Below are 26,422 nucleotides of genomic sequence, written 5' to 3'. Positions count from 1 at the left end.
ATTAGGGTCACTGAAATGTTACATAATTGGGGCAAAGCAGAATGTGCTGAACATGCAACAAGAAATGTAAAGTATTTTATTTGTTTGATTTTTATAACACCCATCTGACCAATGTGGTGGTTCACAGACTATAACAAAAACAAACATGGCATAATCAAATGCATTACATTAACAAATCAAACTGAGCAATAGACATTTAAAACAGAACTAAAACATTCTGGCGGATTACTCAATAGAGATTTCCCCCCTCTGCTTAGCAACAACTTCCTCTAGGCAAGGTAAAGTAAATGGCAAAAGAAATACAGGAAGCAAAAAAATCTTACTGGCAGGAGAATCTGGTTTGGGTGCAACACAACATGAGTCCTTGTTTAGAGCTGTGACAGCCGAAGTCAAGATAGCCATGACAGTGTCCAACCTCCAGTAGTTTTAGAAGAGGTAGCTGTGTTAGTCTGTGCAATATCAGGCCAAACAAAACAAAAAAAAAAGGAAAATAAAGAAGACAAAAATGTGTGGCACCACAGATATTGCTATATTTTAATGTGAGCTTTTGAGGAACTGGACTTGTCCAATAAAGATCAAATTAAAATATAACAGTCTTTAAGGTACCACCATATTTTCAGCCATGTAGAACATGAAGAGAAGGAAGTAGTACAAATTTTCTCAACCCAATTATGTTATAATCAAAAATAAGAGGAGACAACAGAAAGTCTAAAAAGTACTGGGTTAAGTTTTTTCTTAAAGTCTGTAGATTGCTTTTGATGAACCAATGTTTACTGTTTTTGACTGAGTGTTACAGCTTGGAGAGTCGTAACGGCAAGGTCCTGTCATAAAATGGTGGTCAGCTGACAGGAAGCTGAAGCTGGGCTTTTTCGTCTAGCCAAAAGAAAGGGTATACAGGTTCTCCAGAGAATTCAGCTTCTGAGTAGGTGTGAAGCAACTCTGCTCGCTCCCCATCAAAAAACGCCACCTGGCCTGCCTGATAATTCAGCAACACTTTGATCTTCTTGAGGTTCCTCTTCGCCGGCACAAGGTCATAGTCGGGGTGGTTAGGAGCCAGGTACCCATAACTCCAGTTCCCTATAACCCAGATCCCCTCAACAGCACCAAAAGCAACCGCACCTTTTCTCCTCACAGACGCCTTGGCCACCCCCACAGCCCACTGCACCTCGGGTCCCACAAGGACATCCCAGTAATGCCTGCCTGAGGAAAACTTCTCCATTCCCAGCACGATAGGGAACTGGTCAAATCTCTCTGGGTTGTTGGGTAAATCTTGACGTGCCTCTTGTACCTTCACATGTCTGTGATCCTTTGAGATAATAAGCCGGGGATGAGCTGTCTTTGGATCCAAAGTCACGCTTGCTGAATGGGATGTGGGAAAAGAGAACAGAATCAACTAGGAAACTCATTTAAGCTTAAACCCACCTCTGTAATTACATTCCCTGTCAAATCGGGGATTTACTGGCGTAAATGGTCACTTCTCACTCATTTTTCCCCGTATTATTTGTAACGCAGCTCATTCTTCTGAGGGGAGCCCCACAGCCCTCTTACATAAATGGTCATACAATTGATCTTCCAAATTTACCTTTACTCAGATGAATTCCTTTTAAAAGCATGTCTGAGGAGGAAAAGGGAAACCAAAATTAGGTCCGTTCATTATTTTATTCCAAAACGCATATTCAAAATCCTGCTCAAAATAAAAAAATTAACTTTGACAAACTAAAAAAAGGATAAGAACAGAACAAATATGGTGCCATGCAGTTATTCATAGCCTCTCCATTTGATCGAACTATAGTAGGACCGCCTTCTCTGCTTTTTAATGTATTTCTACAGTTTTATCAATATGCAACAAACAGAATTGGAAACTTGAACATTTTCATATACTTTTCTGTAGATGTACCAGTAGTAGGAATGGTAGCACCTTAGTAATGATGAATGAAGAAAGAGTGTGTTACTCTACCAGATGGTTTCCTCAAGTTGCCAATTCTGTTTATCACAAAACCACAGAAACACATTAAAAAACAACACTTTTCTTGGCACTTGAAATATAGCTGCCCCATCGACATACACACTGATCAGACTAGCAGTAAAGAAACAGGAAGGCACTTGTTTTCATTACATTGAAAAAGGAGTGAGTTATAGCCTGTTGTTACAGGTAAAAAAATGAACTCTGTTTCACCTTGTTACAGAAAAATGTAAGACATTACCAAAATAACTCATTGCTTCCAAGCTCTGTACTAGAATGTTTCTAGCACGCCTCGTGGCACAGTGGTTAAAGTGCTGTTCTGAAGCCAAACTGTGCTCACTACCCGGGGTTCTATCCCAGGTAGCCATCTCAAGGTTCACTCAGCCTTCCATCTTTCCGAGGTCAATAAAATGGGTACCCAGCTTGTTTGGGGGTGGGTGGGAATGTGTAGCCTGCATAAACCACCCAGAGAGTGCTTTAATGGGGCAGTATATAAGCAGTAGAGATGTGGGTATTTGTATACGAATATTCCTGAACAGCTGGACTTAATGAGGGGCCAGATCCTGCAGCCTGCTTGTCCACTCCCATGTCTGGCGATGGTGGCAGCCTCGCGTATCATTCCAGCCGCTCCCACACATGATAGGAGTCTTCCAATATCTGAAGGGTTGCTACAGGGAAGAGGGCATTGATTTATTCTCCATTGCGCCTGAGGGTAGGACAAGAACCAATGGGTGGAAACTCGTCAGAGGGAGATCCAATCTGGAGATAAGGAGAAATTTCCTGACGGTGAGAACCATTAAGCAGTGGAACAGCTTGCCCCCAAATGTTGTGGGCACCCCATCACTGGAAATTTCCAAGAAATGATTGGACAGCCATCTGTCTGGGATGGTATGAGGTCTGGGATGGTATGCCTTAGGCAAAGGGTTGGACTAGAAGACCTCCAAGGTCCCTTCCAACCCTACGACAATTCTATGATAAGTCCAGCTGTGCAGGGATATTCGTGTTTGTATATGAATACAAATACAGTGTCCCCACCTCTAATAAGCAGCATGCTTTGCTTCCTATTTGTTTTTCCCATCAGAATACTGGCCGCTGACTTTAGTTACCTTGCACTTGCTTCCTGACACTCTTTAGAAGGGAAATTTCACTCCAGGTCGTCCAGATCCCCCAGTTCAGTTGACAAAGAGAAGCCACAGGATCCTTGGTGTCCTCTTTCTTCTCACACCTAGTCAAGGGGAAATAGTGATAACTCACCATCTAACCTCGAATGGTCAGAAAGAGGGAAATAAAGGAACTGGAAGGAAAAAGGGAAAAGAGAAGAACAAGAGGGGGACTGGACTGGACCCAGAAGGGTCCACCGAGCCCAGCCTTCTGTTCCAACATGGACCAAGCTAATGAACCGAAAGGAAGACCACCAGGCAGGATGGGAGTTACACTGCACCCTTCCTACTCATGTCCCCCACCAGCCCACACTAAGAAACATACAGACTGTTTATGATACTGAGGGCAAGATATGGATACGGCTGGCCTGGTGGAGGGAGAGAGGGAGGGATTGAGAATTAATTTTGTGATTGCTTTAGTGATTTGCAAGCTCTCTTGAATCCTGCCACCTGGAAGAAAGGCATCATACAAGTGCATGTTAAAAAAATTACTTATATTTCTATATCTAGATCTCATATTCTGCTGCCTTTCTTCCAAGTGGCAGGATTCAGGGTGGCCCACAAATCTTTAAAACAATCACAAAATTAAAACAAGATACAAACATCATTCGTTCATTAAAAGTTATTGGACATGAAATTTTTTAAACCATTGTCTTTAAAAAATAGGTTAAAAAGTAAAAACATTAAATCATCATTGTGATGAGAGACAGAGAGAGAGAGAGAGAGAGAGAGAGAGAGAGGGAAATGAGTGATAGCTACAGACCTGTTTAAGGTGCTTCTCACATCCTAGAAAGCAAAAGAGAGAAAAAAAGGAGGAGGAGGTTAATGTCTGCCTTGAGCCACAATTTTAGAGGTCCTCTCAAAACAATGGAGGTTTACGTCTTCAAAGATTTCAAATTTTTATAGGTATCACTACAAAGCTTACAATCTTCTCATGTTTTGTTTCCTTATATGTTCAGGGGCATACGTAGCCCAGGATTTACCTGCAAGAGTTCACTTGGTGGCCGCTGACACTTCTCCTCCATCTCCTGGATGAGATGCTCCAAGGAAGAACGTTTCTCTGATAATCTGTCCAGCTGTTCCTTACTTTTCCTTGAAATCTCCATCTTCTGCTCTTCCAGGCTACCCAGGAGTACCTTCTGTTCTGTATCCAGAATCTGGCAGAGCTCCTCTACTTCTGCCTTCGTGTCTTGACTCATGATTTCTATTCGTTTCTGAAACAGGCAGAGAAATGCAGGCTACACCATGGCTGGGTACATATGGTTTCCACAAATGTGTTTTTTTAAAAGAAGGCAAGGTGCCACTCCCCCACTGACGTGAGAAATTTTGTGCATTTCAGGCAAGCTGCACAGTCCCAGGGTGGCCCCAGATGGAGGGAAGGATCAATCACTTCTGTATATTTCTCTACCTGAAAAGGGTCGTCATAACTCAGAATTGACCTGATGGCTCATCGTTGTTACAGTGCTTAACTAATTAAGAAGGGTGTAGAAAATACAGCCCTGAAGTTATTGGGCTTTAAAAATGAGCTGCAGTTTACTAAAACTCACTGTGAAATAATTGGCCTGTTTTCCAACCAAGTCAAGAAGCAAGATCATTGATGCCTTGAGTTGCGAACTTAATTTGTTCCGGGATGATGGTCGTCACTCAAGTTGGTCGTAACTCAAAGCACCATTGAATACATTGAAACGCGATGAATCCGTTCCAGGCGTTTTTTGGTTGTATCTCAAGGCGCTGGGTGTATCTCAAAGCACTAGTTCCCATAGGAACTAATGCAAAAGCGGTTAATCTCTCCACTAGGGGGGAACATTTTTTTAACCTAAGATGACCTTTAAGGTTTAAAAAAGGGCAGGAAAGGAGGGAGCCTTTTTTCCGGTCATATCTCAAAGCGCCGGTCACAAGTATTTTTAGAATGCAAGCTACTGCAGTTTTGAAATATAACAATTTTGTTGTTGTTTAGTCGTTAAGTTGTGTCTGACTCTTCGTGACCCCATGGACCAGAGCATGCCAAACCTTCCTGTCTTCCACTGCCTCCCAGAGTTTGGTCAAATTCATGTTGGTAGCTTTGATGACACTGTCCAAACATCTTGTCCTCTGTCATCCCCTTCTCCTCTTGCCTTCACATTTTCCCAACATCAGGGTCTTGTCTCTCCTTGTTGTTCTTTGGAAGTCTGCATTCAATTTTCTGTAATTTTCCCTATCACCCTTGCATTTCGTTTCCCTTCTCTTCTCTGCTATTTGTAAGGCCTCATTGGACAGCCACTTTGCTTTCTTGCATTTCCTTTTTCTTTGGGATGGTTTTTGTTGCTGCCTCCTGTACAATGTTATGAGCCTCCATCCATAGTTCTTCAGGCACTCTGTGCATCAAATCTAGTTACTTAAATCTGTTCTTCATTTCCACTGTGTATTCATATCAGATTTGGTCTAGATTATACCTGATTAGCCCAGTGGTGTTTCCTACTTTCTTCAGTTTAAGCTTGAGTTTTGCTATAAAAAGCTGATGATCAGAGCCACAATCAGCTCCAGGTCTTGTTTTTGCTGACTGTATAGAGCATCTCTTTGGCTGCAGAGAATATAATCAATCAGATTTCGGTATTGCCCATCTGGTGATGTCTATGTGTAGAGTCGCCTCTTGTGTTGTTGGAGTTTGTGATGACCAGCTTGTTCTCTTGACAAAACTTTATTAGCCTTTGCCCTGCTTCATTTTGAACTCCAAGACCAAAGTTACCTATTGTTCCTTTTGCCTCTTGACTCCCTAGTTTGGATCCCCCACCCACCCTGTCCCTGCCAGTTTTTAGTCCATTGGAACGCAATAACCAGGTTTTAATGCGTTTCAATGGGCTTTTTAATTTCGCTTTACGATGTTTCCGTATAGCGATGTTAATCCTGGAACGGATTAACGTCGCTATACGGGGCACCGCTGTAACTTGATTTAGATACTGCATATGACTTCAGTTTTGCTTCCAATTGTACCTTTCTTTGCAACTTTTCATAGGTATGAGAATTCTGGATGGTAGTCACAGTATTTCACAAGTTGCAAGGATGAATTTCTTTTCCAACATTTATGGCTATAGTTTTTCTCACAACTGTAACCATGTTTTCAATTCATTTTGATTTGTTCCTTTTTGAAGTATGTTTTTGCTTATGGAAGGTAGAAGCAATGTAGACGAATAAAGCTTGTAAAATTAGACAAGCTGATGTTGCCTTGAATTATTGTAACAATGTAAAGACTTACATCTTGACATCCAGATGAATTTTGATAGGATTGGAAATTGTTGTCATTCTGGAATTAATGCTTAACTTGGATAAATGCGAACTGTGATGAATACAGGCTGCTGATTTTCCACTAGAGGTCTATAAAGTTCTGTAAGGCTCTTAGGGGGAGAGGTTCAGGTGTCAGACACTCTGACCTGGCAACAGAAAACCATTTTTGTGGTTTGGTTTATGTTCAAGCTGCTCCATATAATAATGGTACTTACAAGCATATTTTGACTTTCATTAGCCACGTCTGCTTCAGATGACAAAATTTTCGCTTTCCTGTTCTTCAGACTGTCTAGGCAGCTAACCATCCGATCCTGGGGAGAAAATAAAAGCTTAGGATGTGCTTTGACTCCTTCATAGTGGTTAGATGTCAATAATTTTTGGACTAAGAGAAACGCCAAGGTTTCTTGTGTGAACCCAATCATGGAAACATCTCACATAACTTGGAAAAACCTTGTTTGGGGCCATCATAAGTTGGAAGCAACTTGACACAAAAGAACCGTATTGAATGTGCCCCTCCCAATGTCTCAAACATTTCATTCAGTCTTCGGCTAAAGGATGTTCCTCATTCTTGATTTACGTCTATACAAATGTGCGTAAGAGGACAATTAGGCTGCCCCAGATTTGAGGAACTGGAGTAGAATGACAAGAGAATCATAGAATCCTCGTAGGGTTGGAAGGGACCTTGGAGGTCTTCTAGTCCAACCCCCTGCCCAAGGGAGGAGACCTCATCCCATCCCAGACAAATGGCTGTCAAATCTTTTCTTGGAAACCTCCAGCGAGGGGGCACCCAGAGCAACGGGAGGCAAGGTGTTCCACTGCTTAATGGTTCTCACCGTCAGGAAATTCCTCCTTATTTCCAGGTTGGATCTCCCTCCAATGATTTTCCAACCATTGGTTCTTGTCCCACCGACAGGCTCAAAGGAGAATACATCGATGCCCTCTTCCCTGTGGCAAACCTTCAGCTATTGGAAGACTCCTGTCTCCCCTCAGTCTCCTATTCATTCAGCTAGACATACTTAGTTCTTTTAGTTGTTCTTCATAAGATTTAGCCTCCAGTTCCCTTATCTTTGTTGCTCTTCTCTGCACCCCTTCCAGGCCCTCAATGTCTTATTTGTTTTGTGGTGAACAGAACTGGACACAAGAACTCCCAAGTACAGTCTCACCGGCGCAGTATAGAGGGGTACTATTACCTCCTGTGACCTTGATGCTATCCCCCTGTTGATAGGCTTTCTTGGCAGCTGCAGCACACTGCTGGCGGTGGTCCACCAGGACACTTAAATCCCTCTCACAGGTACTACTCTAGAGCCAGGTACCATCTATCCTGTACCCGAGCATCTGGTTTCTCCTGCCTAAGTGCAGGACCTTACTTTTCCCATCACTGAACTGCATCTTACTGGATAGGGTCCAATGTTCACGTCTGTTTAGATCAATGGTTGTTGTGGGTTTTTCGGGCTCTTTGGCCGTGTTCTGAAGGTTGTTTTTCCTAACGTTTCGCCAGTCTCTGTGGCCGGCATCTTCAACCAACCTTGCTGTCCTCTGAAGATGCCGGCCACAGAGACTGGCGAAACGTTCGGAAAAACAACCTTCAGAATATGGCCAAAGAGCCCAAAAAACCCACAACAACCATTAGATCCTGGCTGTGAAAGCCTTCGCAAATACATCTGTTTAGATCCTTCTAAAGCAGGGGTGTCCAACCTTTCACCTTCCCTGGGCCACATTAGAACATGAAAATTTGGTTTGGGCGGCACATAAATTTGGTTTGGGCTGCATGGGGGGGGGCAGCCCTAGCTGTCCTCCACAGCCCCGCTCCAAGCGCGCTTACTGGCAGCTGCGATCTCAGACAGCAGAGGCTGCCAGCTTCGACTCCCGCAGTTTTATGGGGCCGGGAGGGGGTCCACCTATTGACGGGGATGGCACAATGCAGTCACACAGCCCCCCCGTCCCCTCCCCTCCCACTCCTTCCTTCCCTCTCTCCCCCTCTATTGTTGTGACGTGCCCCGGCCGCAAGCGCCAACAGTGTAACTTGAAGCTTTTGAATTTCTTTAAAAATAAAAAATTGCACTGGGCCGCATTACGAGCTGACCTGGGCCGCATGTGGCCCTCGGGCCGCAGGTTGGACAAGCCTGTTCTAAAGGTTGCGTCTATCTTCCAAATTATTAGCAATTCCCCCCAGCTTTGTGTCATCAGCAAATTTGATGAGTCCTCCTTCAATCCCCTCATCCAGGTCATTTATGCTGGAGAGCACGGGGCCCAAGACAGAACCTTGAGGGACCCCCAATGCACACTTCCCTCCACGTAGAAGTGGTTCCATTGAGGACCACATGTTGAGTATAGTTGGTCAGCCAGCTGCAAATCCATCTGGCAGTTAGTTGCTCTGTCTATCCCACTTTGTTCTATCTTACACAGAAGTAGGTTGCGGAGACATTCATAGCTACAGGCTTTCCCCTCTCCTTCAACACCCGGGGGGTGATTTCCTCCTACCTTGTACTCGTCTGAAGCCTCTTCCATGGGGACCACGTCGTGATGTCGGTGTTCCTTGGACCTGTCGCACACCAAACAGACGAGGGTTTCGTCATCCCTGCAGAAGAGCCTAAAGGGCTCCTGGTGTTTTTCACAGATTCTCGGCTTTCCTTCTGCTTCTCTTCCCTCTTGAAGATTGCTTTCCTCAGCTGCCAATTCTTCGACAATGTTCCCTTCCCTGTTCTTCAGATTGTCGAGGCAGCTAACCATCCGATCCTGGGGCAAAAATAAAAGCTTAGGGTGTGCTTTGCCTCCTTCACAGTGGTTAGATATCAATTAATTTTTGGACTAAGAGAAACTCCAAGGTTTCTTGTGTGAACCCAATCATAGGAACATCTCACATACAGTGGTGCCTCGCTTTACGACGTTAATTCGTTCCAGCAAAATCGCTGTAGAGCGAAAATGTTGTAAAGCGAAATTAAAAAGCCCATTGAAATGCACTGAAACCCGTTCAATGCGTTCCAATGGGCTGAAAACTCACCGTCCAGCAAAGATCCTCCATAGGGATGGCCATTTTCACTGGAACCCATCCCTAAGCAACAGCGGGGGGCCATTTTCTTCAGCCGGTGGCCATTTTGAAACCTGACGATCAGCTGTTTTTGATCGTCGTAAAGCGAAACAGTTCCCGAAGCAGGGAACCGATCATCACAAAGCGGAAAACCCCCATTCAAACCATCATTGTGCAATCACAAAAACATCGTCGTGAAGCGGATTTGTTGTTATACGGGGTAATCGTAAAGCGGGGCATGGCTTTAACTTGGAAAAACCTTGTTTGGGGCCATTGTAAGTTGGAAGCAACTTGATGACACAAAAGAACTGTGTTGAATATGCCCCTCCCCATGTTTCAAACATTTCATTCAGTCCTCGACTAAAGGATGTTCCTCATTCTTGATTTACAGCCGTACAAATGTGCATAACAGGACAATAAGGCTGCCCACATTTGAGGAACCGGACAGCTCTTCCCTGCAGAGAATCCAGTAGGAGGACTCCATAACTAGAGGCCTTTCCCCTCTCCTTCAAAAACTGGGGGGATTTCCTCCTACCTTGTACTCAGACGCCTCTTCCATGGGGACCACCTCATGGTCTCGGTGTTCCTTGGATCTGTCACACACCAAACAGATGAGGGTTTCATCATCCCTGCAGAAGAGTTTAAAGGGCTCCTGGTGTTTTTCACAGATGCTCAACTTTCCTTCTGCTTCTCTTCCTTCTTGAAGATTGCTCTCCTCAGCTGCCAGTTTTTCTGCAATGTTGGCCAGCACCCTGCTTGGGATGAGGCAGGTTTGCTGGACATTTTGCCTGCACAGAGGGCAGAAGCCCTCGGTAGCGGATTCTCCCCAGCACTGGGTCAGGCAGGCTTGGCAGAAGTTGTGGCCACACTCTGTGGTCACTGGATACTTGAAATAGTCCCGGCAGAGTGGGCAGGTTGCTTCGTTGTAGAGATTCTGCAAATAACTCTTTGCTGCCATAGCTGTCAACTGATTCACGTGAATGCTGACTTTTACTTTCACAACTCAAAACACTTCCTGCTTCTCTGTCAATACCAGCTCATTTTCCTTCCGGGCAGTCAGGGACGGGCAGTCTTATTACACCTTATCTAGTTACAAGTCAGTTTACCCCAGTAATGGTTCCCGGCTGGAGCACTTTAAAGAGACAGTTTATAATCCAAGGGTAGAGGCAGTGATATTTTCATTAAATCCACTAAAAATATCCAGTGTAAGAAAATTCACTTCCCCAGACACAAAATGGAAATTTTATACCAGGGTGGTGTAAAAACTAAATTAATGAAGTGGTCAGAAAAATTGATGGTCAAAAACTTTAAACAACAAAAAGGCCCCCTTTCTAAGAAATTTGGAAGCAAAGCTGAGTTTTTGTCTCTCCAAGTGTGAGGGTCCGCTATTCTTCACCTCCCCCGTCCCAAACAAAGCCGTAGACGCATTTGAACAAAACCACTTATCTTCTTTATTTAACTGGGGTAAAGGGATAGAAATGTCAATCAACTTGGGAACAAACTTCTCCTGCTAAAGTAACGGTTCATACAGGGGCACCCAATCTTCGTCGAACGGGTTACTTGACTTCGACGCCCATGGACCGGCCTGAACCTGTGAAGGTTCTTCGGGATCGAAGTCTTCTCGCTCCGTTGTTAATAATGGGGTCGTCTCTTCGAGTCTCTGCCCCGGGGTGTTCCCAAGGTCCGGATAGTACCCCAGTCTCAATTCCTCCAGATGCCATCTGGTCTTCTCTTCTTTCTCCCTCTCTACCCTTTTCTTCTCCTCTACTAATTTCCTCCGCCACTCCTGGGTCTCTCTCTCTCCCCAAAAAGAGGGGCGGACCCTAGCCTCATTCCTCCTTCTCTCTTCTGCCTCCTGTTTAGTCAGACAGACCTGTTCTCATTTGCCCGATCAGGGGTCTTGGATGGACACCCATTCCCATCCACCTTCTTCCCCTGCCCATCGGTGACTGACTCCCCCTGCCGCTCCCTCCTCAGGATCCTTAGCCCCCTTTCCCGCCCAAACCAGAGGAGTCTGGGTAGCTATATTTAACCCCTTCAGCCCCCTTTCCAAGTCCACTGTGTCAACGGACTGGTGTAGCATCCAGGGTGGGAACGGCTTGGGGGCTGTCTGAGTGCCCACGGAGGCTTTTGGGCGAGACGGCACTCCTAGCATCACCTCACGACCCGGCTCACGGGTGTCACACCAAGTCATACTTTCATGATCCTCAGTCAGGATGAACTGGGAATGAGTTGCATCTAGATCAATGGTTCCCAACCTTAGGTCCTCAGATGTTCTTAGACATAATAAAGCCCCCAGAAACTTTCAGTCACTAACTAGCAGTGCTGGCTAAGATTTCTGGGAGTTGTGGTCCAACAGCATCTGAGGATCCAAAGTTGGGAAGCAATGGCCCAGATCCAGAGTTATATCAGATGGCAACAGAGGGCATTGGCCATTTTGCCAGTGCTGGTATAAGGGACAATTTCCACTCCAGTCCTGGGCCGGCTCTGCTGCCATCCTGCTAGATCAGATTCAAGGTCTGTCTAATCCCAACATTCTGTTCACACCAAATGTAACCTCGGGGAAGTCTGAAAGCAGGATGTGAGGTCAGCTGCTTTCCTTTCCTTGACAAACAATATAGCAGTGGGCCCTCGACTTACAAACTTAATCCCTTCTGGAAGTCTGTTCGTAAGTCGAAACGTTCATAAGTCGAAACTAAATTTCCCATAGGAAGGCATTGAAAATTAATTAACGTGTTCCTATGGGGGGGGAGGTCAGAAGCATAAAATAAATAAAAGAAAGTCACTTACCAGGCCTTGGTAGCCCCCGAACTGCAGGAAAAAGAGCAGCAAACAGCTAAAAGCGGAGACCTAGAAGGGAGCCTGGCAGCCATTTTGTGCTCCTCTCCCTGCCCAACAGCTGATTGGCTGGCGCTGAAGAGGCTTCTGGAGGCTTGCTCAGCACCTAAAAAGGCAGGGAAATAAAGCTCCCCGCTTTCAAAAGCCTCCCGGGGGCAAGGGAAAAGCAGCAATATTTTATTTCCAGCTTTATTCCTCAGTCTTTTTATGTGCCCAGCAAGCCTCCAGAAGCCTCTTGGGAGCCAGCCAATCAGCTGTTAGGCGGGAGAGGACCACAAAATGGCTGCCAGGCTCCCTGCTGGGTGCTGGCTTTTAGCTGCTTGCTGCTTTTTCCTGCAGTTCAGGGGGCTTCCAAGGCCTGGTAAGTGACTTTATTTATTTTTAGGTTTGTGACCTTTTTTTTCCCCCTCCAGAAGCCTCTAAGGGGAGGGAGGTGGCACTTTTTTCCTGTTCCTAACTCGAGGGAAGTTTGTATGTCGAGTATGTTATTCCCCTATCGGGCGGGTTCGTAAGTTGAATTGTTCGCAAGTAGGGCCGTTCATAAGTCATGAGGGCAGGACTTGAGTTTCAAAGCACTAGGACTTCCTGACTGCCAGACACTACCACCCACTCCAGGCTCCCCCTCATTTCCTTTGGGCTTACCTGTAATCTTCACAGTAATTGAGACAGAAGCAGGTTTTTCCCAAAAAATGTTTTTTTTTTGTAAGCTATCCCTATTGTAAAGCAAAATGTTTTGAGTGTCTTGCTTTTGAAGGGGTAATTAGGAGCCATTAGCATTACAAAAGATCTACCCTTCATTGGTTCATGTGGATAAATGAGAATTTTCTAGTCAAGTGGCTACAGGGACTGTTATAGCACCACTGGTCAACTCTGATATTAGATATGTTCTTCAGTTGTCATATAATCAGCAGATTTTGTCGATATCAGACTCATGAAAACCTCTGTCAGGAACTTAAGAGATAGAGTTGAGGTCATGTGAGTTTTCCCGTGAGGCTCAGAAGAGTACAACGTTCAAGGTGTAAACTTAGAAGTAAGCTCTGTTGAGTTTTATTGGACTCCCCTCACCACCTCTAAATTGCTTATGCTTGGCATCTATGGGAGAGAGCTTTGCTGAATGGTTCTAGGCATAAGGGAATGGTTGGGCCCCTAGATGCTCAATTGGGCCAGTTGTTTTCCACTGGCCATGCTGGGGATGATGGAAGTTATAGGCCAAAATACCTAGTGAGTCCAATGTTCCCCCTCCTGATGTACCTATTGCAGGACGTTAAATTGACACAAGACGATAAACAACGAGGAACCAAGTTCCTTTGAAATCATGACAATTTATACCTGGAAAAACATCAAAATATTCAATTTGAGCATGAGTGAATTCTTCAGATATCAGAATAGCATGAAATGCTAGAAATGAATCAGAATGTATTTTGCATGCACCATCAACAGGACCAGAGGAACACAGACAAATCTATTGTGCCGCCCACCAGCTCCAGCTTTCATCCCTTTGCCCCACACCAGTTCATGATCTAGATCTCATCCCTTCCATCCTCTCCTTCCGTGTCTTCTTCCAGCAAAATCATTTCCTCTTCCGAGTCTGGGTCACCACCATCATCTGGCATCACACTCACTTCATGGTTTGCCGGCGAAGGACGACCTTGTTTCGGAATCCACAACTTGTTGGCTCGTATAAATGCCATCGTGGACACACTCGTTGGCGTGAGTGAAGTCCTGAGTTTCGGCACCACGTTCCTAGCTGTTGAGAACACGCGTTTAGAGGCCACGCCAGAGGGAGGGCAGGAGAGATGCCACAGAGCCACTCTCGCCAAGGAGGGCCACGCTGTTATTTTTGCTTTCCAATACAGGAGAGGATTGTTTTCTGGACAAGAAACTTTCCCAGAGAAGCTATCCCGAATATAGGCATCCAACTCCCATCTAACTAAGCTGTAGGCGTCCTGCTGGGGGAGGCCACCGACAGGCACAAGATCTTCACCGTCATCGGTGGTACAAATTCCAAAATCTAAAAGCCACTTGGTGTAACGTGATTTTGCTTTGAACGTATGGCTCCATGCATTCCCGTTTTCCTGCTTGATGAAGGCAGGTGCCTCCGTCTGTGAGGCAGCCTCAGATGTTCCTTGTCTGGCACCCAACGGGAAGAAACAATGTCCCTTCTCGTGATAATGAAGACATTTCTGAAGCAGGTACTCCCGAAGCGTCGAGAACGGACGGTCCACGGCGTTGACAAGTTTAGCCCGAACACTGCATCGAATTTGCGGTTCCAAGAACGTTGCCGCAAGGTACCGATTGTCCTGACGGATGGAAGCAAGGTGCTTGCTGGACTTCAGCTGGGCCACGAGATGGTGAGCAAACTCAACAGCTGGGTTTAGATTCTGGGTCATACCTCCAGCTTTCCTGGCCATTTCCATTCCAGATTTTTTTACAGAAGCCTCCAGAAACTGCAGCATGGGCAAAACTTTTCCAAACGTGGCCCGTTCTGACTGGAAGATGGCCACGAACTCGCTGAAGAACTTCAGAAGGTCAACCAGGTCCTGCATGATGGACCAGTGATCCGGTCCCACCGAGAAGCCCAACAGACCTCCTTGGCTTTCCACGTAGTCGTTAATGGCAAGCTTCTGCTCACAAAGCCTGGCTAGCATGCGTAACGCACTTTCCCAGCAAGTGTTGACATCCAGTATAAATCTGTGCTCTGGGAGGCCATGTTGACACTGTATTACACGGATCGCCTCCGTTGCAGCCCATGATTGCCGGAAATGTACCGACAGAGTTCGAGCGAGGTTTAGGATATGCTTGACTCCAGGGGGAGCGGTCCTGAGGGCCTTCAGAAGAACCAGGTTGAGGCAATGAGTGATGCACAGCACGTGGTCCATTCCACTCTGCTGTACAGCTTTCAAGAGATCCAAGCTGTTATTGGTGGATACACAGCCCACCTCCAGTGACAACGGTGTCAGCCACTCAGAAACAACACTTTTCAGCGTACAAGCAATGTTCGGTGCATGGCATAAATCGGAGAGAAGCCTCACGGCAAGCGTTGCGCTCTTTCTTTCCAACGTTTCTTCTGCCATAGATATCCAGTGGGCTGCAACGCATAGGTACGCTTTGGTCTGCTTGCTCGTCCAAATGGCCCCAGCTAAATGCACTGCGCCAGCCCCTGCATTACTCAGATCCTTCAACAGCTCTCCCTTAATGTCCTTCTCAAGAGCAGGGAAAAGGTTGTTACAAAGGTGGAGACGGCTAGGAACGTCCCAGCGAGAGTCAAGTTCCTCCATGAACTCAAGGAAAGCCTCATCTTCTACTACAGAAAGTGGAAGCATAGAACAAGCCACGAACATGGCCAGGGCACGATTCAGCTTTGTGGATTTAACACTGTCTCTTGCATGCTTCTCTTTGAATGTCCATGTTTCAGGTATGGTCATCTGTTTCCCGGAGACAACCCCGTTCTGAAGACTTCCTTGCCCCTCAAATTGTTCTGCAGGCTTCACGGCACTCCTTTCTGGTCTTGACTTTTTCAAGGTGGGAGTGGCTCTGGAGTCCCCTTTTGGGACCAGCTGGGGATGGCGACATTCAATGTGCCTTCGCATGGAAGACGTCCCCACCCTTTGGCACCCGCCTTCCCTCCCTAACCGCACTCTGGATCGGCATACGCTGCAAACGGCGAGAAGCCTGTTGTTATTTAGGTGGGTAAAATATTTCCAGACGTAAGACGTGCGCCGTCTGCGCCGATCTTTCTCTGAGCCCCGCAGATCTGACTTTGAAGTTGACTTCATTTTTGGAGGATTGCACTTAAATGGGAGCAGAGGAAGATCTGGAAGGAAACACTGAGTCTCCAGCTGCCCTTGTTTTGAACAACTTTGAACAGGCTGTCCAGCTAGTTCTTTTAGAATCCTGCCTAACGAGGAAGCAGGGTGATGAGTGGTCACTGAGACAGCGTCTTCTGATCCTCCAGCCAGATCCACAAGACGGCTCTGGATGCTGGTGGATCCCACAGGAGGGAGAATAATATCCTTGTCTTCATCATTAAGATCCTCCTCCACCTTGCAAACACCATAATCAGAATTCGTATTACATAATGTACTGGGGCCTTCCCCCTCAAGCGCCTTATCTCTTGTATGGTGGCGATATCGTTTTCGCTGCTTCTTCTTTTTAAGGATAGCAAACCCATCATGACCTTCTTCACTCGGCTGATCCACTTGGAAGTGTTGATCCGGCTTCTCCTCCTGCTTCTCTTCCATCACCTGCTCCAGAAGTGGAGACACATCACTTCTGTTTCCTTCAACACTCCACCATGGAGCCTCAACGGGACAGGCCTTCTTCCTACGGTTACCGCTTTTCCTTTTTTTAGTTTTCATGCCTTTGGCCTGCAGAAACAGAAGTAAGATTTTAAAGTGTATCATGCCGTCCGCTATTACTCTTCAAGTGAGAAATCAAACCAAAGTGACAAAACAAGCTTATGAGCAAGGAGAGGAGTAGGGAGCGAATTGACAGAACAAACAATCGGTCTCCACGGGGGAAAATCAGAATGTTTCCTATAAAGCTCCTGATCAAAAGGCTCTTTATGGAAGACTTATAGATTTGTGTCCTTTACACATCTCACCAGGAATAGATTTACAGTCTCAGAAGATATTGTGCCTTGTTATATTCATTTTAAATCTTCATTCCTAGATACCTTGTAATATTTTGCCTTAAAAGTTGAAAAATGAATCCCCGATCAAAAGGCTCTTTATGGAAGACTTATAGATTTGTGTCCTTTACACATCTCACCAGGAATAGATTTATAGTCTCAGAAGATATTGTGCCTTGTTATATTCATTTTAAATCTTCATTCCTAGATACCTTGTAATATTTTGCCTTAAAAGTTCAAAAACGAATCCTTTTCTTCTTTAAAAGGTTTATTTAGCAAGCAGGCAAATGAGTAACTAAAAAGCCAAAATATAAAATTTACTCGGGAGTATATATATAAATTTGCGTGAGTATATTTTAAAAATCACAGCCATCTATTACATATTTCTCTAGTTCCTATATGTAGGATTAAAAATAAACAGTGTAATAAAAGAAAAAGTTTTGTTTAAACAACACTGAAGTGAAGCTCAGTAATTCAAAAATACAAAGCAAACAAGTTTTCCATAGTAAAAGGTTATTTTCTTAGGTACAATTCTCATTCATTTAAAAACAAACTCTATTGCAATACAAATTGTAATTAAAACAATTCTATCAAAGCACAGGCAAAAACAGCCGCCTAGAGTGGTCCTCACCGACCAGATAGGCGTGGTATAAATAAAATAAATAAATAAAATAAATTTGCTAATGAGTCACACCCCATTAGGTATTTCTCATCCAAGTATCTTCTCAGCAGAGATATTTCCCCTGTTTGTAAAAACCAGGTAGCTGTGTGTTTTGGAGATGACCTTGTAAACATGGTGGAAGTCTTGTTTTTATATACTTTGTGTTTTTTAAATTTGACAAAGCACTGACACAGAACTTTGGCTTTCCCATGGCTCTCTCCCTTGGAGTAACATCCTTAATACTACATTTGGGCAGTATAATATGTTTTGAATGCCAACTTCCTGCATTTTGCATGTTGTATCTTTTATTTATTTTTCCTGCCATATAATTTCTCTAAAACTTATTATTGAAAAGATGTAACAAAGTAAGTTTCTGGGTGGAGAAGCGGCCTAATAGTATCTTTGCAAGTATAAGTCTTCATCATAATAATCCTCATCCCATAGTAGCCAACCTATTCCCCATAAGGGAGAAGGAAACACTGGTAGATACCAACAAATGAGAAGCAGGTCTTTTGTACAGTTAATGATTCTTCATTGCCATTTAAGATTTGTTGCTGTTTGGTCGTTAAGTCGTGTCCGACTCTTCGTGGCCCAATGGACCAGAGCACACCAGGCCCTCCTGTTTTCCACTGCCTCCCAGAGTTGGGTAAAATTCATGTTGGTAGCTTTGATGACACTGTCCAACCACTTCGTCCTCTGTCGTCCCCTTCTCCTCTTGCCCTCACTCTTTCCCAACATCAGCGTCTTTTCCAGGGAGTCTTCTCTTGTCATGAGATGGCCAAAGTCTGGAGCCTCAGCGTCAGGATCTGTCCTTCCAGTGAGCACTCAGGGTTGATTTCCTTCAGAATTGATAGGTTTTCTCTCTCTGCAGTCCAGGGGACTCTCAAGAGTCTCCTCCAGCACCACAATTCAAAAGCATCAATTCTTCAGTGGTCAGCCTTCTTTATGGTCCAGCTCTCACTTCCATACATCGCTATTGGAATAACCATAGCTTTGACTGTGTGGACCTTTGTCGCCAAGGTGATGTCTCTGCTTTTTAAGATGCTGTCTAGGTTTGTCATCACCTTCCTCCCAAGAAGCTGCCGTCTTTTAATTTCGTGGCTGCTGTCTCCATCTGAAGTGATCATGGAGCCCAAGAAAGTAAAATCTGTCACTACCTCCATATTTTCCCCTTCTATATGCCAGGAAGTGATGGGACCAGTGGCCATGATCTTCAGGGTTTTTTTTTTTTGATGTTGAGCTTCAGATAAAAACTAAACCACCTTCAATTATTTTGCATTGCAACAGGAATAACTTTTAACAAAAACACTGTTCCTGAAGAAATTCATTTTTTTTCCAACTGCTGTAAGGATTGTAGTTAAGCTTATAGAGACCATGGAAGACTGAGGGGGGTGGCAGATGATGTCATGACCCCAGCTCATCACAATGTCCCAGAACTTCAATCTTACAAACTGTGGCTCCGTGACACCACTGAGGCAGTGGAGTGATTGGATTACTAAGACTGTGCAAGTATTTCTATGAGCAATCTACATAGAGCCCTGTTTTTTTGTGTGTGTGGCTAAAACCAGGGAGAAAAGAGTCTATCTTCCAAGCCAAGCCACTCCAGTCTAATGAGGAGATACTCCCCCTTGTTACCCAGATGCAAGAGATGAGAGTCTCTTAAGGAAATGGGACTACTTAGGAGCAGAGTTGCATAGTTGGTTATTTAGGATCCACCCCCACAAGAGTGGGGGACAGGTGTTTTTAAAATCACCTTTTCCTGCTGGTTCAGAAAGGGAGAAAAAATGGGGTCATCTTGAATGAAACTTGCTAATTTTTAAGACAGATACTGTGTGTGTGTATGTAGGTTTTGCGTGTGTGTGTGTGTGTGTGTAAAGGAGGTAGGTGTAGCTCACAGATGTGGGGCAGAAATTTTTTCAATGTTTTATTTTTTGGTGAAAACTTTTCTGTCCCATATCTCTGGTTGTGACTCAGACTGAAATGGAAACAATTAATAGTGGAAAGCGTGAGTGAAGCTGAAAGTGCTACCACTTGACCTAAGAAAAAGAAAGTTAAACCACTACTGTATCAAGAATAGCTGGGTTGTTTTTTTGCTATGTATCCTAAAGAGAGGGTGTTCCTTCAGTACAGTCCAAAACACACACATCGACACACCTCTAATCTGTGTACTGCCAGACTGCACTCTACTCTCGGCTTCCTGAGACCTACCAAACTCTTGACTCTGTGCATCTTGCATCTTCATCTCCCAAATCCCAGGCCCACATTCCAGTCCCCACAACACTGTTTTCCCCCCAAAGGTGAACCCTTCCCATGCTAGTAACAACAGCTACTGACCTCGTACTCTTGGGCAAGCTGCCTCAGAGGAACCACCTGGTGTCCTACGTGCTCCTTGGATCTATGACACAGCAGACAGACCGGGGTGTTGTCGTCCTGGCAGAAGAACCCGAGGGGGAACTGGTGCCGCTCGCAATCCACCCTCCGTCCTTGCACTTCCTGCAGGGTTGACCAACTCATCTGCCGATAGATTTCCCCCATATTGGCAAGCAGCCTGTTCGGTCTGAAGTTCTGTCCGACGGCCATGCGGCATTGAGGGCATGTCGTGCCTGCACCAGGATCCTTCCAGCATCTCGCCACACATGCTTGGCAGAAGCTGTGCCCACAATCTAGAACCACGGGGTCGGTAAAATAGTCCAGACAGATGGGGCACGTTACTTCCAACTGAAGCCTCTGGCTGGGGCTCTCAGAAGCCATTCCTTCGAGTCTACTGTGCAACAGGAACACCGGCTTTGCCCTTCAGAAGCCGCTCCGCCTGTTCAAGAACAACCAGGATGTTCTCCTTGCTCTCAAATGGAGGTCCAAAAACATGTCTTCACCTGGAAAGAATGACAAAAAATGGAGGAACTAAAGGAGACACGAATCTGCATGTCTACCCACAACTCCAGAGAGGGCAGGGGGTGAGAACTGGGGGGGGGGCACATGCGTCACTGGTGAGTATATAAAAATATGCTTTGTGTAAAAGAGGTTTCGTTGCTTTCTCCCCAATCCATCATTCATTCAAAATATTTTTTACCCCACCTTTCACTTTGAAAGGATTCAGGATGGCTTACAACAAATAAAGGCAATATTTAAAAGCTAAAAGCAGTGTGTATAACCTCTTAAAAGAATTAAGCAAGTAAAATTTTAAAATGGTCAATGAAATCAGTATTAAAACCTCATTTAGAAACAACAGACCACAACAACTCAATCAAAATGATACATAATTATTCACTCATAATGCCAAGAGTCAGGGTGATTCATTGAACTGGAATGAAAGGAAGTTTATGTAAGAGGCAGGATTATTTTGTTTTTCACCTTCAACATCTAGAAATGACCATCAATAAAGGGGACTCTCCATATTGCCACATCCAGGACAATATGGAGAGTTTGCCCCTCCTTCCGATCATGGCCATGGGATATTGGTTCCCAACCTTTAGTCTCCAGATGCTCTTGGACTAAAACTCCCAGAAGCCTTTACCACCTGTGCTGGACAAGATTTCTGGGAAATGTAGTCCAAGAACACCTGGGTTGCCCAAGGTTGAGAACCAGCGTCCTAGAATTTAGCCTCAAATGTAACCTTGTCTAATTTTGGAAGCTAAGCAAGTTTTGGTTTGTGCTGGAATATGAGACCAACAAAGTGTACCAGCATATGTAGCAAAAATTAAAACAAAAGAATTGTGATGCCTTTGAAGACTCATTGATTTATTTCCGTATGAGCTTCCTGTGTCTGGGCAAGTGGAGCATAAAAAACAAAAAAAGGCTAATCTTTGAAGTGTCACTAGCTTTCTTTTTTCTTTAACATGTGCAGAAATAGACCAACATCACTACTTCTTTCAAAACTGCTAGAAGGGAATATTACATAGGTCCAGCTAGGGTTGGAAAAAAGTCCTGAAAAAGTCTTATAAAGCTGTTGTCAGTCAAAGTTAGATAGCCCCAGAGTACAGTGGGGTCTTGACTTAAGAACGGCTCGAGTTAAGAACATTTTGACTTAAGAACCACTCTCATAGGAAAATATTGACTTGACTTACATACTTAGATTTGAGTTAAGAACTAAAAAAAACCCCACGTGGGAGGCAGGGAAAGTGCAAAATTTGAACTTTCAGTTAACTGTTGGCCAGTGAAAAGGGTGCCTGTCTGCTTCCTCACTCCTCCCAGCTTTTAGAGAGTGGATTGGGAGACAGTCTTCAGACTGCCTGGTACTGGACTGCCTGGACTGTATTTTCCCTGCCTTCCCTGAACCTTTCTTGACCTAAGAAAAAAAGAAACAAAGTATCCCCCTCTAGTGGTCGAAGGCGGAATAGCAGCTTCCCATTAGTTTCTATGGACAGAAAAGAGCAGATACGGATCAAATGGTTTTCAATGCATTCCTATGGGAAATGCAGATTTGACCTGAGAACTTTTTGACTTGAGAACCGCCTTCCAATACGGATTAAGTTCTCAAGTCAAGACCCCACTGTATGGGCATGAATCAACTCCCAATGTTCTTCTTCATACATACATTCTCGGGCTCAGACCTAACATTCATTTATTTCTTTATCCAAACTGAAAAAATTCTCATTAGCATTTCACAAAACATTTTCAAACTGGCTGCTGTTAACATTATTCAAAATCAAAGGATCATAGGTTTAGTTAAGAGACAACTATTGAGCTCTTCACATGTGCTGAGTTTATTCTCATTACATCACATGAACAATATATACAATTCACTCACTCACTCACTCACACGCAAAATCATTCAAAGAAACACTGTTTTTGATACCTGGGAACTCCACCAATACACTAGCCCATCTATTTATCAGGCTGAGCATAAGCAATAAAGCATGCGCAGAGGCACACACACACACAAGCAAACAAAATTTACTGTTCACAGTATTTAATCCAAAACCTACCAGAATACTGAAATTTACTTTTTTTTTTCCAGCCATGCTGGTTGGAGGATTCTTATAGCCCAAACAAGTAACTTTTCTAATCCCCAACATAGTCGTACATGGCTAGGATGCACACACACCCAGACAAAAGAGTCAGCAAATCCAGGATTAGATGATACCTTAATTAGATCACTCACTAAAAATCTTCAATCGATCAGCAAGCTTTCATGGATCACGCCCACTTCTTCAAGCCATGCAACCGACATGTTCTGGACAGAGCAGAAAACTTATGAATGTCCCAAAAATTCACAGATGCCTGTGCCCGGTCTGATTCTTAAGAGGTGTGGTTTTCAAACTATACCCCAGGGAGCAACTCACACAAAGAATCTCAGGTAGTTTGCATGTGCGCCACCCACTCACCCCCATCTCCCTACACATTGCCTTCTTTTGAAATATTAGAGATCCTATTTGGCTGAGGATCAGGGCAACCCATAAACCCAGTGGAGCTCCATCAGGGAACTGTGATTCAAATTTAGTCTAAACCACGAGGCAGAGCCAATTTAACAATATTACCTAGTGGTTGGAAGTAGATGTTTCTTTCTACCTTTTCCACGTCACTAAAAAAGATCAAACAATTAACACACCTAAGGGGACTTGCAGAACCACGAGAAAGGAGGGGGTTCCAAAAGCAGAATTTGGGAAAGTTACTGTACAGTTATTTCTTTCAACTTCAACCTCCACTGGTCCTGCTAGGGAGGGATTCTGAGGTACTGCAGCCCCCGAAACCCTCTGCAGCAAATATATAAAATAGGCTTTTTTGCCTAAGCTGGCCGCCTCGGAATGCTTTGAATGCTGGGGATGATGGGATTTGTAGCATCCCAGATAGGGGAAGGTTCCGTTCCTAACACCCACGAAACGTTTAGAAGCATGACAATAAACCTCCACGAACCCCTAAAGAGTCCAGTGACTCTTGATCACAGGGAGGGTTCTAAACGCGCGTCCCAGCAGCGTTCAGACGTTACAAAAGCCAAGTACACTAGACGGTGTGGAGTAATTACCCTCGCTCCAAGCTCAGCAGGCAAAACAATCATACAGGGCTAATGCTTTCAGTACTTTGATTAAAAATCTGTTTCTACTGAGGTCTCCCCCCAAACCTATCCTATAATCCCGAAGAAACAAGACTATCTGTGGGTAGAGCGTATATAAAAATGGCAAGAAAACCCGGGGCGCAGGACCAATAAGTTTTATATGGGAATAAAAATTAATAAAACAAAAAGAACTGAAATTAAGGAGTAGTTTCTGGGCGAAAACTACCCGAAATCTTTAGCCAACACGACGTGGAGATATACATTCCGGAAAAAAACTGTACAAGCTCCGCCTGAGGATAATGGGAATTTTAGTCCTGTATCTCTGGAAGTCTCCTGGATAGTAACAGCCGAACTGTAGAAGCATCGGAGCCATAAATTCCACCCACACACCATCAAACATGCCCTTCAATTCTCAATAAATTTCAACGGCGAATAAAATGCGCTATATTTCATGGCACGTATGAATCCATCATCTTACGCTAGAATAAATGCGCACAGAAGTCGACTTCAGCATATTAGGGTAAATGAGCAACAATGTCCACTAGCAATAAAGAGAGCAACCGGATCCGACCGAACGGAACAAATACGAGCTTAAAAACAAAACACACAAACTTGCCATCGATTCCTGCACCACCAGCAGGTCGCGCGCGAAAGAAGCGAAATTCACTCCAGGGCAGGAAAAAACAAGGCTGCTAAAGCCCCGCCCTTCATCCCCATGTGGGCTCCAGGGATCAAGTTGTGATTGCTTGGGGGTGGGAGGAGCTAGAGAGACACCACAACCAATCAGCCGCTCTTGGAACGCCCCCTAATCAAGGAGCAAAGCCCTTGCCCCTCCCCCTCCCCAGCCGAGCGTAAGAAATGCATCTCGCCTCAGGCTCCTCTAGCGCTTATTAAAAATAAGAGCAATTAGAACGAATGTGATAAAATAATTTTTTTAAAAAAATTAAAAATTAGACTAAAATTCAATTTCAGAAGCACAAGATTTATAAAAAAATATATAATGGCAAAAGTCAGAAATTACAAACAAAAATATTATAACAATTAAAACTAGTTAATAGCTCATACATACAGGTATTAGAAAGTATGGGTTAGGATTTCTAGATTATGGCCTTAATTGCCCAACTAAACATTTACACATGGATTGGGTTCTGGAGGATTGGGATAAGGTGGCCCCTGCTACTGCTTTGTTCCCCCCCCCCAAAAAAATTAAGAGTTCAAGGGAGGGCAAAGGAACACCAAAAAAGGGTGTTCCTCACAAAACACACAAATTCCTCACAAAAAAGGGAAGACATTTTTGCATTACATTTGTCTCTTGCAATTAACATTTATACATGCAAATATCACAATTATGTAGACATATTCTTGAAGGCTTTCACTGCCCGGATCTGATGTTTGTTGTAGGTTTTTCGGGCTGTTTGGCCATGTTCTGGAAGTTTTCCTTCCTAATATTTCACCAGTCTCTGTGGCCGGCATCTTCAGAGGACAGGAGTTAGAACTCTATCTGTGTTCTGTAGACTAACTCCTGTGTTCTAACTCCTGTCCTCTGAAGATGCCGGCCACAGAGATTGGCGAAACGTTAGGAAGAAAAATGCTGGTAGTGGGAGACGCAAGAGTGAAACAAACCTAAGACACCAATTTACCTTTCCTGCTATAACCTTTAGGCTTTGTGGCATAATCCCTCGGGTTTCAAGCATTAATTTCAAGGTCTTGGGGGTATCTCTGGTCTAAAACATCATAACAAAGATCTAGCTGCCCCAGAATTTTATAGCACCTTTTAGATTTCATAGCACCTGTGCATCTTTTAAAGCCTAGAAAAGTGACCTTTTCGACTACATGGTACTGTACTTGTTTTACAAAAGGAAACCTTGTTCACCTGTTTCAGCACTGGCCGGAAAAATAAAACCAAAAGGAATTCTAGCAGTTTAATGGCCAGTATACTGTATTTATTTATTTTCCCCTGGATTGCAAGGAGAACAAACCTATTCATTCTGAAGGAAATCAACCCTGAGTGCTCACTGGAAGGACAGATCCTGAAGCTGAGGCTCCAATACTTTGGCCATCTCATGAGAAGACTCCCTGGAAAAGACCCTGATGTTGGGAAAGTGTGAAGGCAAGAGGAGAAGGGGACGACAGAGGACGAGATGGCTGGACAGTGTCATTGAAGCTACCAACACAAATTTGACCCAACTCCGGGAGGCAGTGGAAGACAGGAGGGCCTGGCGTGCTCTGGTCCATGGGGGTCACAAAGAGTTGGACACAACTTAACGACTAAACAGCAACAGATCTTAAATGGGCAATGAAGAATCATTAACTGTACAAAAGACCTGCTTCTCATTTGTTTGGGGGGAAGAAAAGAGGGTTTCTGTACCTTTGCTACCAAGTAGTAAAAGAGGAGGAACCTTCTCCTTCACCCACCCACCCTGCCGCTGCCGCATTTCTCTGGTCAAACAACATTTTTAGACTGAAATTTCCACAGTCTCCTTGCCAGCGTGCCAGCTGGTCCCATAAAGCAATTTAATCACCCAAAAAACAAGGTTTCCAGATCCCACCTTCTCTCATGAAATCCTTAGCAGCTCATGAAATCCCAAACCAGCTGGATAATGCAGGTGTGTGTGTTCTGTGATGTCGGTGGTATAGCAAGATAAATGAGATATTTAAGAAGTATTTTTTATCAGTTCCACTCCCCCAGCAAATTTTCAGTGGCCAAGTTGGGATTTGAACCTTGCTCTCCAGAGTGGTAGTCCCTTACTCTATCCACTACAACAGCATACTAGACACTGTAGGTAGTTGCAGTTTAAAAAAGAGTAACTCCCCCCCAGCTCCACCTGATTTGATAACCCGTAATTGTATGAATAGGACAGCACATAGGAAAAATGCTTTTAAAAAGTC

The 26,422-nt window shown here is 44.4% G+C and overlaps 1 protein-coding gene across 1 annotated transcript; it reads right to left on the bottom strand.

Moving 5' to 3' along the window:
• Positions 1 to 42: 42 nt before the first annotated feature.
• On the bottom strand, positions 43 to 24,262 carry LOC110070422 (uncharacterized). The gene is made up of 11 exons (XM_078386834.1): positions 24,150 to 24,262; positions 19,876 to 20,414; positions 13,774 to 16,617; positions 9,948 to 10,415; positions 8,866 to 9,120; positions 6,600 to 6,695; positions 4,107 to 4,337; positions 3,887 to 3,909; positions 3,070 to 3,188; positions 1,583 to 1,615; positions 43 to 1,359 (listed from the first exon to the last, which is right to left on the bottom strand). Exons 2-11 carry the CDS (start codon positions 20,290 to 20,292, stop codon positions 839 to 841), a joined length of 5,007 nt encoding a protein of 1,668 aa, XP_078242960.1. The 5' UTR covers positions 20,293 to 20,414; positions 24,150 to 24,262; the 3' UTR covers positions 43 to 838.
• Positions 24,263 to 26,422: the final 2,160 nt, after the last annotated feature.

Source organism: Pogona vitticeps, chromosome 2 (genome assembly GCF_051106095.1).
Source record: "Pogona vitticeps strain Pit_001003342236 chromosome 2, PviZW2.1, whole genome shotgun sequence".
Classification (NCBI taxonomy): domain Eukaryota; kingdom Metazoa; phylum Chordata; class Lepidosauria; order Squamata; family Agamidae; genus Pogona; species Pogona vitticeps.
Note: the sequence above shows the minus strand (reverse complement) of the source record. Positions and strands in the feature narration are given on the sequence as shown.